Raw genomic sequence first — 17,838 nt, forward strand, 5'->3', positions numbered from 1 at the left:
TGTCTTCAACTCTAAATGAAGTGTTTCATGAGACTGTATTTTCAAAGGCAGCTGGACCTCCTCCTTTTTGCCCCAGTCTCACTTCCTCCTGTAAACCCACATTTACAGCCTTTTATTTCCAGGAATTGAGGATGTTTCTGCTTCTTATTGGTCTACCTTTCCTAAGTTCCCATAGATAAGCATCTTTAGTATTTTTCTAGTTCATGGAGAAACATCTCCATCTTTATACCCTCACCCTGCCTTCACACCTGCACATACCCCCAGAGGGACATTCCAGGGCACTGGTCTCCATACTGTGCTTGGCTTTTCTCCTTGTGATGCTCCTCAGAGAGCTTCACCTCAGTGCCTGGCCGCACCACTTACAGCACAGCCTGCATTCTCGGTCACCAGCCCTTGCATTCCAGGAACACAGGTGTCCCTACTATCTTCTGAGCCACCTGGACATTTACACCCCACCATCCAGCTGTCTCCTCAACCTTCTACATCCAGTTGATCAGCAACTTTACTAGCCTGCATTTCTCAAGCCTGCACCTAGCTGTGCTGAGCCTCTTGCTTTGCAGACCCTTGATAAGACTTGGTCCCAGGGGAGCTGGTGCCTTCCTTCATCCCCACCAGTCCTCTGTGTCTTTACTAGGCTCCTCACAGGAACCCTTTGAGAACTGAATGTTTGTAACTGGAAAGAGTGTTTTTTAAAACAAACCTTTTGCACAAATATCTCTGAGAAAGTAGTTGAGACATTGGCAAATTCATTTTTTTAAATTAAAATTTTTAAAAAATTAATTGATTTATTTGAAAGAGAGATAAAGAGGCAGAGAGAGGGAGAGGAAGAGAGAGAGAGAAAGACAGAGACAGAGAAAGAGAGACAGACAGAACAGGCATGACATGGCCTTTAGCCATTGCAAATAAACTCAAGACGCATGTGCCACCTTGTGTGTGTGGTTTTACACAGGTATTGGGGAATTGAACCTGGGTCCTTAGGCATTGCAGGCAAGTGCCTTATGACCAAGCCATCTCTCCAGCCCTCTTTTTTTGGGGGTGGGTGTGGGGGACAGGTTTTACTCTGTAACTTAGGCTGGCCTCAAACTTGAAGTAATCCTATTTCAGCTTCCTGAGAAATAAGATTCAAATATGCTTCAAAAAAAGGATTTGATTTCTGAACAAGGTCTCACATTCTTTTCTTTTTGTATTGTGGTACTGTGGATTGAACCTAGGGCCTTGCACATACTAAGAAAGCACTGCATGAGCTATAAGCTAAATTGCTCAGGCCTTGAATTTGTAATCTTCCTGACTTGGCCTTCGCAGTAGCTGGGATTACAGGTTTACTGTACCAGACCCAATGGATCTCATATCCTCTTATTTATTGGTGTATGTTCATTGCACATAGCACTGTATTTCATAAAGGCATTTTCCTACATGTACATGACGTGCTGTACTCTGACCATGTCCTCCCCGCACCTCCCATCCTCTCACTTTTTACTCCTGCCTGCTCTTGTTATTCTCCTGGAAGTTCTGTTTCTATTTTCATGTCATATATACATACATGAAAGAAAAGCATGTGACATTTGTTTCCCCAACTTTGACTTAATTCACTTAAAATGATAACATTCAGTTGCATTACTTTATTATTTAAAAATTATTTATTTGCATGCATGTGTGTGTGTGTGTGTGTACACAAAAGTTTCTTGGCCACCACAAATGAATGCCAGTTTTGGCATTTGGTTTTACATAGATGCTGGAAAATTGAACTTCAGCCAGGCTGGCAGGTTTTGTAAGCAAACACCTTTAACTGCTGAGCCATCTCTTCTACACCCAGTTGCACAATTATATTTTCCAGCAAACACCATAATTTCAATCTTCTTGAGCCCTGTGTAAAATTCCATTGTGTATATATACCTCAGTTTCTTTATCAATTTTTCTGTTATTGAACACCTAATTTGGTTCCATAACTTAGGTATTGTGAATAATGATGTGCAGGCATCTCTGTGATGTGTTGATTTAGATCTTTCTGGTGAATACCTAGAAGTGGCATAGCTGGGTCATATCGTGGTTCTGTTTTTCATTGCCTTAAAAAAAATGCCATACCAATTTTTTATACCAATTTTCATAGTAGCTGAACTAATTTATATGCTTTTAAAATATTTTTATTGATTTATAAGGAAAGAGAGAGAAAAAGAGAAATGGGCACATTTAGGGTCTCTTGCCACTTCAAATGAACTCCAGATGCATGTACCATTTTGTGCATCTGACTTTATGTGGGCACGAGGGAACTGCACCAGAGCTGGCAAACAAGCAACTTTAACCACCAAACTCTCCCCAGCCCTAATTTACATCTTTACTAGCAATGTATGAGTTCCGTTTTCTCTGCATCCTCAGTAGCGTTTATTGTTCTCTTCATGATAACCATTCTGACTGGGGTGAGATGGAATCTTAAAGTAGTTTAAAAAATATTTATTTATTTGAGAGAGAGGAACAGAGGGTAGCAGACAGAGAGAGAATGGGCATGCCAGAGCCTGTAGCTACTGCAAACAAACTCCAGACATATGCGTTTCCTTGTGCATTTGGCTTACTTGGGTCCTGTGGAATCAAAAGGTATTTCTTATGCTCTGCAGGCAAATGTTTTAACTGTTAAGCCATCTCTGCACTCTCCCCCCTTTTTTGAGGTAGCGTCTCACTCTAGCTCAGGCTGGCCTGGAATTCGCTATGTAGACTCAGGGTAGCTTCAAACTCACGGTGATACTCCTACCTCTGCCTCCCAAGTGCTGGGATTAAAGGCATGCGTGACCACACCCAGCTTCAATGTAGTTTTAACTTGCATTTCTCTAGTGTAGTCATGGTCTTGGTTGAATCTGGATTTTATCTGGATCTGAAATCAACTAAGAGATAGGGCAAGCTGGGCATTGTGGCTCACACCTTAACTCCAGCACTTGGGAGGCTGAGGTAGAATGATTGCCATGAGTTTGAGGCCAGTCTGGGCTACAGAGTGAGTTCCAGGTCAGCCTGGGCTATAGTGAGACCCTGCTTCAAACGAAAACAGCCAAAAAAAGAGACTGGGCAAGCCTATGTGGGTGTTTTTAGAAAGGATTAACTGAAGAAGGAAGACCCTTCCTCAGAGCGGGTGATGCCTTCCAGTGGGCAGCCTGAACATACGGAGGCCAAGGAGAAAGCAGTGCTGGGTTAGCGTCTTGCTGGGTGAGTACCCCTCTGCCATGGCCTCTGCTGTTACCATCCTCCGCTGACATCAGGTTCCAGCTTTGTTAGCTTTCCCATGTGGACTGTAGACCAGGCTTCTTCCACATCTTCAGTGCCGCATTGGGACTGCTGTGCTATCCAGCTTTGTGGACTGAGCAGATACTGGTTCTCAGCCTCTAGCCTCCCACTAGACAGCCCCATTGTGTAAGCCAATTCTGTGAAGCCCCTTCTATAATACGTATACATTCTATCAGTTCTGTTTCTCTAGAGAACCCTGCCTAATACAGCTTGTGGTACCAAGAGTGGCTCTAAAACCCGGAATTATAAAGGATGAATTTCTCTGCTGGGCTTGGAGGTGTCTGAAGTAAGCTCGTTCAATGTAACTAAAATCTACGATGCTAAAGAACCTCCTGGGAGCATGGAGAGCACTGATAACCCATGGTGTGAGCTGTGTAAAGGACTTGGCAAGACAAATGCATTTGATAACCCTCATTTGCCACTTATGAGGGGCAAGGAATTTAGTGTCTCTATAAATCAAACTTTTGAACATTTCCATAAGGAATATAATGATGCTGGCTAGCTGCTTCTAGCATCTCTGGATGTAGAAACAAAGGGAAACACTGAACACAGAGTCAGCTTCCCAGATCCAGATGCGCATAGACCATCTAAAGGCTTCTGCCCTTGCCCAGGAAGAGAATCTTCTCTCCAGCAACCATAGGGCTCAAGTTGCTAAAAACCAAACCAAGTCTGCATCATTTGGATGGTTGAATTTACAAGTCTAAGAACCAGCCTTGAAGGGTGTTCATAGTTCAAGTGTGGGCACTGATTGGAAAGGGTGGGATCTGGTGATGTGGGATGGAGATGTGTGGGAGGACCCTGACGAGTCTAAAGGTGTTGAACTCTTAATGGCAGATGTATCCACACCTCCCACTTCTTGTAGTGTTGCTTTCTGTTTGACTGAGGGAATTAATCCTGGATTGTCTATGGAACCCTAATGACCTCCATGAAGAAAATCTGAGCAAGACAATGCTGATAATCACTCAGAGACCCCCCCCCCCATTACCACCCATCTTTGCTTCTAGACCTATAACCAGACTAAGTCTCAGTGGGCCCTTGGAAGTGAAGAAACACAGTGTGACCCTAGAAGAGGTATACTGCATTCCCAAAGAACTTTTTCAAACTTTTTATTGATGACTTTCATAAGTACAGACAATAAACCAAATTAGTTCCCACTCACCACCCCTATTTCCCCCCCGAAATCCACCCTCCATTGAAGAACTTCTTGAGTTTAATTCATACAAGCATATGTCTAGGGAATAGACTTTAGTGGTGTGAGGTAAGGTGGAAGGAATATAAAACTATGGGTTCATTGAGCAGAGATTCTGGGGTTAATGTTGCAGCTTGCACAGTTGCAAAAGGTGTTTTGGTTGATTGAAGTATGGGTCAAAAGATGATCTACCGTGAATGAGCTGTGTCAGCTCACAGGTGCTGCTCAGCAACACCCCCCCCCGCCCCCGCAGCCGTCTCCACCCTCACAGCTGTGAGCCTGCACTCTCCACTCCAGCTGTTGCTATGGAGAACTGACTGCTGTCACAGAGGGCGAACTCCTCTCTCCTCCTTCCAACAAGAAAACACCCAACCCTCCTGTCATCTTGGGTCTAAGGCAGCTTACTTAGTAGGGTCACATATGAACCAACCCCACCCTCTGTAAATCCTCCATACAGTTCAAGTACGTATGCTGAGTAGCACAGATCAACTAGCCACCCCTGCATTTCAGTGAGAGACACTGTCCCTTTAAGAGGACAGATATTAGTCCTCGGAGACAAAGTAGTCACACTCTTTCAATTCTTTCACCACCCAGGAATAGTAAGAAAAAGAAAGCTGCCAGCCTGGGTGGGGCAGCAGGACTAGATGATGCTCTGATTTCTGACCCTGTAGCTTATCCAGTCCCTTCTCTCAGCCTCTATCACTAGTGACCTGAGTCACATCTACCCTGTAGCCAGGACTTATCACTAGTTAGAGACCCTCCCACTGAGAGGTCATAAAACCCAGGAATTTCCCTTGTCCTGACAGCTTCTGCTAGAGATATCTCCCACCACAGAGTGGCTGGTGTAAGTAATTCTGCCTAAAAATCATTTTCAGTGCCTCGCCATTAGAAATAGGTCTGAATTTTTTTTTTTTAATTCACGTTCTTCTCTTTCCTCAGAAACCCTTCAAAGAAGACATCTTGCTGCGTCTGCTGGTGCTGTTGGAACTCTCCACATTGCCTTCTGTACTGTTAGTAACCTCATTAATAAACCTCTCACCTGAAGGACAATTCCTCTCAGCAGCTCTCTTTTGAATACTTTCTCCTCATCTCATCTTCCCTAAAATCTAACAAGTTGAAGATGCTCGAATATCATGGCTTAATATTGATGAAGGGATTTAAAGGCTCAGGGAAATTGGAACGCTGGAGTGGCAAAACCTACTCCTCTACAATGGGAAGGTCTACATGATATGACCTTCACTAATGCTATAGGAAAGATTTATGAGAGAAGTAGCAACATACTTGAAGAGCTCTGTCATTGCTCTCCCTTGTATCCAGACATTATGATGAGAGCTACAGTTGCTCAATTAGATAACTAAAATGCACCGGGTCTGATTGGATTCTGGAGTAGCAGGTGTCAAGTGGCAGCAGTGACTCACCAAAAACAAGGCAAATGTTCCTACCTTAGTGGATAGCATAGGCAAAGCAGTGCTCATAACGACCTGACTCCTGTAGACCTTTGGCACTGACTAATTAACTGTAATATTCCTATAGGAGAAATAATATGATGGCTACTGAGTTCTTGCTTGATTCATATAAGCAGAAAAATTCCGGAGCAAATGAATGAAGGGCTACCTTGAATCATAGCAACAGAACACTGTGGACCCTCAACAATTTTTCACACTTGAGCAAGTTTACAGGCCTAAAACCCCTCAAATGAAGGGGAGGCCAGGTCCTCTTGAGGAAGAACCTAGCTACAATAGCAAATGTTTTACTGTTAGTCTCTCTTCCATCTTTCCTCAAAGGGAACCATGGCCTTTTATTAGAGTGACTGTACATTGGACAAAGGGAATCATCAGACCTTTCAGAGTCTATTAACACAGGCTTTAATTTTGTTTTAATTTTTAAAAAAGATTTATTTTTATTTATTTATTAGAGACAGGGAGAGAAAGAGAGAGACAGAGTGAGAATGAGCATGCCAGGGCCTAGCCACTGCAAATGAACTCCAGATGCATGCTCTACCATGTGCATCTGGGTTACATGGGACCTGGAGAATTGAACCTGGGTCCTTAGGCTTTGCAGGCAAGTGCCTTAACTGCTAAACCATCTCTTCAGGCCCCCTTTTTGTTTTTGTTTTGAGGTAGGGTCTCATTCTAGCCCGGGATGACCTGGAATTCACTATGTAGTCTCAGGGTGACCTTGAACTCATGGTAATCCTCCTGCCTCTGCCTCCCAAGTGCTGGGATTAAAGGCACATGTCACCACACCTGATTTAACACTGGCTTTAAATTGATGTTGATTCCAGGAGATCCCAGACAGCATCAGCATTGTGGTCTTTAGGGCCTTTTGGAAGTCTGGTGGTCAATGACCTTTATGTTTTTTAAAAAATTATTTTTTTTTAATTTGTGAGAGAGAGAGAGAGAATGGGCATGCCAGGATCTTCAGCCACTTCAAACAAATTCCAGACCATGTGCCACCTTGTACATCTAGCTTATGTGGATCCTAGGGAATTGAACCTAGGTCCTTTAGCTTTGTAGGAAAGTGCTTTAACTGCTGAACCATTTCTCCAGCCCATCAATGACTTTTTTTTTTTTTTTTTGGTCTTTCGAAGTAGTGTCTCACTCTAGCTCAGGCCAACTTGGAATTCACTATGGAGTCTCAGGGTGGCCTCGAACTCACAGCGATCCTCCTACCTCTGCCTCCCGAAAGCTGGAATTAAAGGCATGTGCCACCACGCCTGACACCATCATTGACCTTTTAATCAAAGTTTAGTTTACAATGGTCTATTTAGTCTCTAGAGTCATCCTGTTATTTACATAGTTCCAGGCTTCATAATTGTGATAGATATACTTAGGTGTTGGCAAAATCCCCACATTTGTTCCCTGACCTGTGGAGTGAGGACTATCATGGTTAGAAAAGCCAAGGGGAAGCCACTGGAGCTGCCTCTAATAGGGACAATAATGAACCCCAAACAATATCACATCCTTGGAGGGATTGTAGACACTAGTGCCAGCATCAAGGACTTGAAAGATTCAAGGGTGGTGGCTCCTACCACACCTTTCTTTAACTCCTTTTTGTTCTAGGCAGATAATGGGTGGGTCCTGGAAAATGACAGTTGTTTGTTGTGAGCTTAATTAAGCAGTGACTCCAGGTGCAGCTTTTGTATCAGGTGTGGCTTCCTTGCTCAGGCAGATTAACACATCTCCTGGTGTCTGGCATTCAGCTATGTTATTTCCCAAATAATTTTTCTCTGTATTTATCCATAGGGCCCACCAGAAGCAATTTGTTTTCAGCAGCTAGCAAGACCAGAAGTATGCTTTTACTATCTTGATTGCCTGTCTCTTCCACAAGGTATCACACTGATCCATTACATTGATAACAGTATGTTGATTGGACCAAGGGAACAGGAGGTGGCAACCACTCTAACTTGTTTGTACAGTACATGTGCATCAGAGGATGGGAAATAAATCTAATGAAAAGTCAAGGGTCTTCTACATCAGCAAAGTTTATAGGAGTGGAGCATAAAGAGATATTCCTTTTTGAAAATTTTAATTTAACTTTTTAAAAATTTATTTGAGAGAGATAGAAAAAGGAGAGAGAGAGAGAGAGAATGAATCTTCAGCCACTGCAAATGAACTCCAGTCACACGTGCCACCTTGTGCATCTGGCTTATGTGGGTCCTGGGGAATCGAACCTGGGTCCTTTGGCTTCTCAGGCAAATGCCTTAACCACAAGCAATCTCTCCAACCTGCAATACTCCCTTTTATTTAAAAAGTATTTATTTATTTGAGAGAAAGAGAGAGAGAGAGGGAACAGATAGATAGAGAATGGGAACACCAGGGCCTCTAGCCATTGCAAATGAACCCCAGATGCCAACTTGTGCATCTGGTTTATGTGGGTAATGGAGAATCAAACTTGGATCCTTATAATACGTAAGTCATCTCTCAAGACCTGGGAGATTCCTTTTTTTTTTTTTTTTAAATATTTTTTATTTTCTTATTTATGAGAGAGAGGAGAGAGAGAGAGAGAGAGAGAGAGAAAGAGATAGAGAAAGAGAGAGAGAGAGAACAGGCACGCCAGGGCCTTCAGCTGCTGCAAACGAATTCCAGATGCAAGTGCCCCCTTGTGAATCTGGCTTACCTGGGTCTTGGAGAGTTGAACCCGGATCCTTTGGCTTTGCAGGCAAATGCCTTAACCACTAAGCTCCACTCCAGCCACAGAGATATTCCTTTTAAGGTGTAGTGTAAGTTGAAACGGGCCCCTCCTAAAACCAAGAGAGAAGCACAGTTAGAGGACATATTCAGATATTGGAGGCCACACATTTACTGCTTTGATGTATTAAGAATTTTGGGGCCCTCCCTGGTGCCCTGGGGAATCAGCTACAGGCTTGTGCATCAGCTACACGTCTATTACATCCACTGCCCGCTGTGATCCCAGACATCTACCTCCTGGTGCATCCAGTCCTTGGCCAGTCCTCTGAGGCCGGTCTCTCTCTAGCTAGCTGTTTCGGTGTGCGCATGTGTGCGCGTGCGTGTGTGGGAGTGGTGCAGTGGGGAGGGCGTGCGCTTCTCCTGGTGGTTCCAACTGACGTCAGTTGGAGCTGAGAGTGTTGAACATCTCTGCTTTGCGCTTGCTCCTATCACAAGGCAGCCTCTGGCTGCACAGCCTGCGCTGGCCCTGTGTCCCTCTGCCTATGCAGCCGTTAGTGTCACCCCCATAGCCTGTTGTCACCAGATAACTGTTCCTGTGGTACTGTTGTGGCATGGGGGCAGGGATGAAGCCCTTGGTCCATGCACAGGTAATCTGTGCTTTAGGCCCATGTGCATCACACTTCATCCCTGACTCTACAGTCTGCAGCCATCCCATGTCTCTCGGACCATGGCTTGTCCAGCCTTTGGTTAGCCCCTCTCTGACTAGCTAGCTGTTCTATGGCACTGAGCGTTGTGGAGGGAACACTTTGCTGGTGGTACCTACTGATTTCAGCCCTAGCCTGTTATCCATGTAGTGCATGCGGCTGGATATCCATTCATGGCTCCTCCTGCCTGCTTTTTTTTGTATTTATTCATTTATTTTCATGCATGCTTATGTGTGGTTATGTGTGGTGTGTGTGATGTATGGTATATGCATGTGTATGCAGATGTGTGCCCCATGTGTATGTGAGAAGAGGCCAGAGGAGAAAGTTGGGTGTCTGTTTTCATCACTCATCCACATACTTCCTTGACATAGGGTTTCTCCCTCAACCTGGGTTATCCCACGTGATTCCCCAGTCTCCACCTCCCATGAACCTGACAGACTGGGGTTATCCATGTGCATGGTCATGCCAGCTTTTTAACCTGGGTTCTGAAGAGTCAGCCTTGGAAAACTGCTCTGAGAAGGCACCATGCTTAAGCAGTAAGTGCTCTTTACCACTGAGCCTTCTCCCCAGCCTCTATTTTGGTTTCTAGCCAGACTGACCTGGAACTTATTCAGTAGTCTAGGCTGGTGATAAATACATCATGATACTCCTACCTCAGCCTCTTGAGTGCAGGGATTAAAGGAGTGAGCCACCATACCTAGCTAAGTCTATTGTTTGCTATCTTATTTTCCTTTTACCAAGTCACTCTTATGGGGCTTCTAAGTCACCATCTTTCCCAGAATCTTGGACATTGGCTCTCATGCTAGTGTGTCAATATTTTTCCTCTCTTTCTTTCCCCTCCCTTCCTTTTTCTTTTCCTTCCTTTCTTCTTTCTTGCTAGAGATGGAACGCAGGGCTTCATACATGCTAGACAACTGCTCTGCCACTGCGCTACATACAGCCTTAGCCTTTGTGTGACAATTTTAGAATGCGGGGCTCTTCAAGAGCCCATTTACACTGACTACTTAGCTGCCCTGCCACTCTGCTGCTGGCCTGTACACACCGTGTAGTGGTGTTTGGAACTGAACACAAACACACAACATGCAAATATGATTTAATGGAAGGTTAGGGGATCCACTCAAGTGGTCCCTGAACTGACTGTACTCACAGCTTTTATTCAGATTCAGGCAGTCAAAACTATGGGGAGTCAGAGCATGAGACAGATCATGAATTTGCATCAGACCAGATCATGGTTGTTTGTTTAGGTTTATTTCATCAGGAAATCTTTGGAGAAGCTGTGAGTTCCCATTTTCAAGAAGCTCCACCCAAGGCACATAGTTTTCCATGTCCCCAGGCTAGCCTGTGCAAAGATTAGCTTTTTGTTAATTAGCTTGACCTCCGCATCTGCCTATGATGTGGGGGAGGTAGAGTACTTCATGCTCACTGATGCCATCACTGGTAAGTGAAATGGACTCTCTCCCACAAGGCTGATCCAGAAAGAAGCAGCTCAGGCCTACTCCCCATGTGCCCAGCCATGATCTCAGTCCAGTGGTGCTTGTTTAGTCCATGTACTGGGCTCTCTATGAGGATGCATAGCATTGGAGCAGCCCAAGGGGGAGTCCTGGCCAAGTGGGTAGCTCTGGTCACAGGATCTACTGATGGGTGAGTGGTCTGATTGTCCCTGGAGTATTAACTCCTTATATAGAAGGACCCTGGCTTCAGTGGAAAGACTCAGTATTGTAGGGCAGGTCACTCCTTACTTTATTTATTTCTAGGATGGGTAGAGGAAGGATGGTACAGAAGGGCTAGGCTGACTTGTACCCTCCAGCCTGCCTGTAGGATTGGCTGGGCCATCACCCAGTGTCTGGCCCAGGATGGGGCCCACGTGGTCATCAGCAGCTGGAAGCAACAGAATGTGGACTGTGCACATACCATACTTCAGGGGCAGGGTTTGAGTGTAACAGGCACTATGTGTCACATGGGGAAGGCTGAGGACTGACAGTGACTGGTGAACAAAGTGAGGTCAAGGAAGGGAAGGACTCAGAGAAGAGCTCACATCCCATTGAGCCCTAGGAGGCACAGGATGGGAATGAGGGCCAAGGCTTTCTGGAAGATGATTTGTTGATGAGAGAACTACAACTCTACACTTGAGGAGATATCTAAAGGAATAGGGGAAGTCACCATGGCGGTCCTGGAGCACCACACAGGCCTACCTTTGGGCCTAGTCAAAACGCTTTCCTTAATAAGTATTTGGTTTTAGCAGTGTCTTGTGACCTTTCCTGGTGGAGGTATCAACTGATCAGCAAGCCTCAATACCCTGCACTTCTGGGCTGCTCTGAATGGGTGTCTTCCTCATCTACCTCTATACATTCTAATATCCTTTTCCTTTGGCTCTGGAGTACTATGGAGACATGGGCTTCCTGGTGTGCAATGCTGTTGTCAACCCTTTGGTGGGAGCACTCTGAGGGCCAGTGAACAGGTGTGGGAGAAGGTGAGAGGTCAACGCTAGACTCCATCAGGTCTGTCCCCACAACAGCCTCTTCTCCTGCTTGAGGTTATTAGAAAAGCAGGCCCTGGGTAGCAGCCTGAATATGTTGCTTTGTGGCTTATTTTATTAATTCTTTTATTAATACATTGTTATTATGATTATTATTATTATTATTATTATTGATTTTTTGAGGTAGGGTCTCACTCTAGCTCAGGCTGACCTGGAATTCATTATGTAGTCTCAGGGTGGCCTAGAAGTTTCGGCAATCCACTTGCCTCTGCCTCCTGAGTGCTGGGATTAAAGATGTGTGCCACCATGCCTGGCCCAATACTTTATTTTATTTATTTATTGGAGAGAGAGAGGGAGAGGCAGAGAGAGAATGGGCATGCCAGGGCCTCTAGCCAATGCAAATGAACATGCGCCCCCTTGTGCATCTGGCTTACGTGGGTCCTGGGAAATCAAACCTAGGTCCTTTGGCTTTGCAGGCAAACGCCTTAACCACTAAGCCATCTCTCCCGTCCTTTATGGTTTATTTTAAAACCTAGTGCCTACATTCTTTCTGTTCTTTTCTCTTTACATCTCTTTGCATATATTCAGTCATCAAGTGTTTATGATGTTATATTTCTGCCAGAATAAACAATTTAAGGGAGGAAGAACTGATTTTTGGCTCAGGGGTTCAGAGGTTTCCACCAAAGATCAGCTGGCTTTGTTGTTTCTGGGATGTGCTGAAATACAACATCTTGGCAGAAGGGCTGAGAGGTACAGAGTCATTCACTTCATGGAGGCGTGGGCCCCCAGGCTGTTGGGTGGTGCTAATCTTCCATCAATCAATCCTCTCTGGAAATACCCTCACAGACACACCCAGAGGTGTGCTTTACTGATCTACCAGGTGTCTTTCCGTCAATCAAGCTGATGATCAGGATTAGCCGTCACCTTTATCTAATCCTTGCTACTTGCTAGACACTTCTAGACCCTGGTTTATGTCTATTAGGAAGTCTTATGGAGGTATGTAATGGTCACTGGGTTCCTCTTTGGTGACATTCCAGCCCACCATGAATTCATTTCAAGGTCTGCTCTCTTATCCCTAAGGGTCCAGGAGAGACATGTAAAATGCCTCCAAATCCATCTTGGGCTTTCCCCCTCCCTCCTGTTCTATTCCATCCCAGGATTTGTTCCCAATTCCCTATCACAGATCAAACAGATACAGATCGAACCTCATTCTTCCTGCCATTAGCATTCCCACTGTGCCCTAAGTTCTGGGTCAAGGCATTTACCACATTGCCCTCACTAGCCTCGGCCTTTTATTTTGCCAACACATCCTCAGGTTGGCTTCTTCTTTCTCTCTGGCCTTGGCTGGGTGCCCACCACTCTATCCTCAGAGATGACCTGAAATTTGAACTCCCTGCAAGCAGCCATAGAGCTGCACAGCCTCCCAGGCTCTTGAGCTTCATTCCCAATGTCCCTGAAAGATCATCTGAAATTATCTAGCTGGCAGGTTATTGCTGACAGCCTCCCAGTCCTCCTGAGTCAGTTTCCTTTTTGGTGTCTTAGTTCACGGGATCACATGGCTTTTTCTCAGAACTGTTAGAACCCTGAAGCAGAGGACACATGCCAGCAATCGATCCAACTTTCTCGGATGCTCCCTTATCCTCGAAAGACTTGCTACTCAACGAGCAGTTGTGCACAACTGGATAGAAATCGATGGAGTACTTGTCTGTGGGTCACACCTGCCACCACCTTGGAGGTGAAATTATCACAAAGAGTTTAGAATTTTTCAGATGCTCTGCTTCATGTGGTGTGTCTATGCATGCTCATATGTATGTGGGCACACATGCATGCATATGCGTGTGGTGGCCAATTTTCAGCTGTCTTTATTGTACTCCTCCTTACTCTTTCAGTCAGTAAAATATAAAATTTTTGGTTTGTTGAGGTAGGGTCTCTCTCTAGCTCAGGCTGACCTGGAATTCACTATGTAGTCTCAAGGTAGCCTCAAACTCATAACAATCCTCCTGAGTGCTGGGATTAAAGGTGTGTGCTACCACTCCTAGCAAATAAAAATATTTACAAACAGGGCTGGTTATCCAGTTTGTCCAGCACCATTTGTTGAAGATGCAGTCTTTTTTTCAGCCATATTGTTATGGCCTTTGTCAAATATCAAGTAGCTGTAGTTGCTTGACCCAAAGTCCAGGTCTTCGATTCTATTCCATTGGCCTATATGCCTGTCTGTATTCATTGAGTACAAAACTAATTAATAAAAAAATTAATTAATTTTTAAAAAGGCTGGAGAGTTGGCTTAGCAGTTAAGGCGCTTGCCTGCGAAGCCTAAGGACCCAGGTTTGATTCCCCAGGGCCCACGTAAGTTAGAGTTCATTTGCAGTGGCTGGAGGCCCTGGCATGCACATTCTTCCTATCTGCTCACTCTCTTTCTCAAATAAATGAATAAAATATTTAAAAAGAACATTAAAAATATTTATAAAAGACAGCTCGCTTCAGGAAGGATGCTTTTTTAATCTCAGCTTGCACTCTGCCTCTCTTTGGGCTCAGTGTCTATACCTTTTCTTGCCAGGCCCCTGCCTACATCTCCTTTGTTCCAAGTCCCATGAAACAGAGTTTCCAGTGTACAAGGACCCCATGGGAACCCAGATCCAGGCTTCAGCTGCAGATAGAATCAGCATAGACACCTAAATCCAATGGCAGCTGTCTGTTGTCTCTGGACTGGCTGCAGGAAGCTCAGAACCAGTGGGCAACTAGTGTGTTGACCCTTATTGTCTGTCTTCTTGTGAACAAACAATGGAATAAAGCCTTGTCTGACCATGTGCTGGGACCAGTGGATACCAATGTCACTTGCTTTTTCTTATATTTCTTCCTTCCTTCCTTCCTTCTTTCCTTCCTTCCTTCCTTCCTTCCTTCCTTCCTTCCTTCCTTCCTTCCTTCCTTCCTTCCTTCCTCCTGCCCTCCCTCCCTTTTTCCCTCCCTCCCTCTTTCCCTTCCTCCTCCTTCTCTCCTTCTTCTTCTTTTGGTTTGTTTTTCCATTTTGTTGAGGTAGGGTCTCACTCTAGCCCAGGCTGGCCTGGAATTCACTATGTAGTCTCAGGCTGGTCTTGAGCTCATGGTGATCCTCCTACCTCTGCCTCCCAAGTGCTGAGATTAAAGGCATGCACCACCATACTTGCTTTTATTTTTCTGTTTTCTATACTTATTTTTCCTATTTTACATTTCTTCACATGATTCCTATTTGATTTTCTTTGGTCTATTTCTTTGTGAGCAGGCCTTAAATTCTCTCAGGACAAAGTATAAACATTATAAAACATGAACCAAAGAGATAAAGACGCCTGCTCTCCTGTTTCTTGTCTATCTTCAATGGCTTTCCAGTGGCTTATGCTTACAGTTTCTTTCTGAACATCCAGAACAAAGTCCAGTTTCTCTCTGCCACCTTTTTCAGACAGGGTCTCTTGTAGCCCAGACTGACTTCCAACTCACAAAGTAGCTGAGGATGTTCTTGAACTCTTGACCCTCCTCTTTCCTCCTCTGAGTGCTAGGGACTATAGGACTGCACCATCACACCCAGCTCAATCCAATTTCTTTAAGAGGTTTGACCATGCTCATCCTTCACCCCTTTCCGAACATTTTTGAGGCTGTGCTCATAGATGTATCTCTTAACCTGACCGCCCATGAAACCATGGGCAGGCTGGAACCATTTTTTGGCCCAATCAGAAGGGAAATTAGTCTCCTAAGGCTGAGCACATTGTTTTGATAGGACTTCAAGTGTCTTGTTCATATGCCAGGGCTGACCATTGCGCCCGCCTCATTTGCTTCAATTTCAGATCCTGAATGTGAACGTGAAGGCCCCAGCCTTACTCTGAGCCAGCTGCTGCCCTGCAGGAGAAGAGAGGGAGAAGGTAAGGTTGCAGGGTGAGGGTTGGAAGTGATGGGAGCTGGGGAGACTTAGTACAGGACTGGAGAACCCATGGACACCTCCAGGATGGGGTGAGAGATAGGAAGTCTCTCTGGGATCTCTATATGACCCTATTTCCCTCTGTTATACTTTATCTTCGGTGTGGGTAGTGTTTATTTTTAAGTATTTTCATTTACAAATATACATATACATATGTGTGTGTGTGTGTGTGTGTGTGTGGAGAGAGAGAGAATGAGAATATGGGCATGCATGATAGGGCATCTTGCCTTGCAATAAACTTGATGCGTGTACCATTTTGTCCATCTGGCTTTACATGTGTACTAGGGAATTGAACCCAGGCTGTAAGGCTTTACAAGCACATGTATTTAACTGCTGAGCCATCTCCCCAGCTCCATGGCTACTATTTCTTTTATTTTAAGATTTATTTCTTTACTTACTAGAGAGAATGGGAGAGATAGATAGATAGATAGATAGATAGATAGATAGATAGATAGATAGAGAGAGAGAGAGAGAGAATGGGCATGAGAAGGCCTCCAGCCACTGGCACTAAGTTAAAATCTATGACAGGGTTTTCCCTGTTCCTCTCCCATAGGGAGGAGCCTGTTCCTGGCCTCTCCCAGTTCCCTGCAGCCTGGTCTTCAATGACTTCTCTGCCTAGGCCTGGCAAGTGTGATTTTATTCCTTCCAGGCACACTCTGTTGGAGCTGGCAGAGGGTTTTTCAGACAGAAGAGGAAGTTTCTGACCAGCATCTTCTTCTTAATGGATGATTGTTAATAGACATTTGTCTGCTGTTCTTGGGGCCTCTTCACCAAGTTAACTCCCTTCTTCCTTCTAGCAGCTAGCTGCTTTTCTGCTCATCTCTTTCCCAGAAGAGGCAGAGGAGTACAGAAATAGGATTGTAATCCAAGCTCAGTCAGTCATTGGCTATTACCAAACCCTTATATCAGCCTCAATTTTCTTATGTGAAGTGGAGGTAATAATGGGACCTGCACTCCAGAGTTTATTGGCCGTCATGGTACTCTAATCAGCAGTTAAGTCTTCATCTTTATTTCTCCTCCTTCTGTCTTCTCTTAGGGGGCTGCTGTCATCCTGGTCTCTTCTATTTCAGCTTATATACCATATGTGGCAAGTGCTTGGCCTTGTCCTCCTGGTTGGTGTAGAGTGAGAGGTAAATATCTATTCCACAGAGTCACATATGGGCAGTGCCCAGGACAGTGGCCTGCTATCCCGGGTAGAGCTTGTACCCATGTGACTTCTGGATCCCTTAGATCCAGCCTCTGTTTCAGACACAGGTGGACAGAGTGAGTCTGAGCTCTGGACTTATTTCACTGTGATCCTCTGTAAGTAAGAAATCCAATGGGTACTTTCATCTACTCTTCTCAATCATAACCATCTCAATTCTCTCCCCAGGAGCTTGGTGCCTACAGTGTCAGCAAGACAGCACTGTTGGGCCTCACCAGGACACTGGCTTTGGAGTTGGCCCCTAAGAACATCCAGGTGAACTGTCTGGTTCCAGGAATAATTAAGACTAACTTCAGTGCAGTGGTGAGGACTGGGTGTTCCCATCCACATCATTGTTCAATGGAAACCTTCCCCAAGGATGAAAAAATAGAGGGGTGACTGAGGCCTAAGACCAGTGTCCTTTTACCTGATGTCTTCAATGTCCCCTAAATCCAGCCAGGAGCATATTCCATTTATGCTTAGAAAGGCAAACCTGCCATGGGTGTTCTCTAGGTGGCCAGCTCAGAGCCCTACCTGTGCGAGCAGTAGTGGCTCTTTCATTACTTCCCTGTGCTCAGTTATATGACAGTGAGACTTTATGGAACTGCTTCAAGGAAGCAGCTGCACAGGCAAGTGGGGTCTGGTGCTTTGTTGACCTGAGGACAGCTGGAGAGGGTGGCTGAGTGTATGCCATGGACATTCCTCTGTCTACTGGTCCTGCCTCTTGTTGAAGTCTGGGGTCTACATGGCTGAATCAAAGTGCAAGTGATGATGGTGCCCTTCTTCCATCCAGGATTGGGCAACCTGAGGACTGTGTAGTCTCATGTCCTTCCTGTGCTCCCCAGATTCTAGCTACATCACTGGTGAGAACATCATTGTGGCTGGCTTCTCCCCTCGACTCTGGGGCTGGGAGGTGGCTGTTCAGCTGTGGGTCAGGGTCTAA

General features: G+C 45.1%; 1 protein-coding gene across 1 annotated transcript; it reads left to right on the plus strand.

The window, feature by feature from the left end:
* Positions 1 to 10,803: 10,803 nt before the first annotated feature.
* On the plus strand, positions 10,804 to 17,838 carry LOC101605136 (dehydrogenase/reductase SDR family member 2, mitochondrial). The gene is given in 10 exon segments (XM_012949497.2): positions 10,804 to 10,931; positions 11,109 to 11,285; positions 11,659 to 11,717; positions 11,720 to 11,760; positions 15,582 to 15,656; positions 16,749 to 16,799; positions 17,085 to 17,219; positions 17,474 to 17,523; positions 17,683 to 17,708; positions 17,711 to 17,838. Coding segments are annotated over 10 exon segments (870 nt in total).

This window comes from Jaculus jaculus, chromosome 7 (assembly GCF_020740685.1).
Source record: "Jaculus jaculus isolate mJacJac1 chromosome 7, mJacJac1.mat.Y.cur, whole genome shotgun sequence".
Taxonomy (NCBI): Eukaryota; Metazoa; Chordata; class Mammalia; order Rodentia; family Dipodidae; genus Jaculus; species Jaculus jaculus.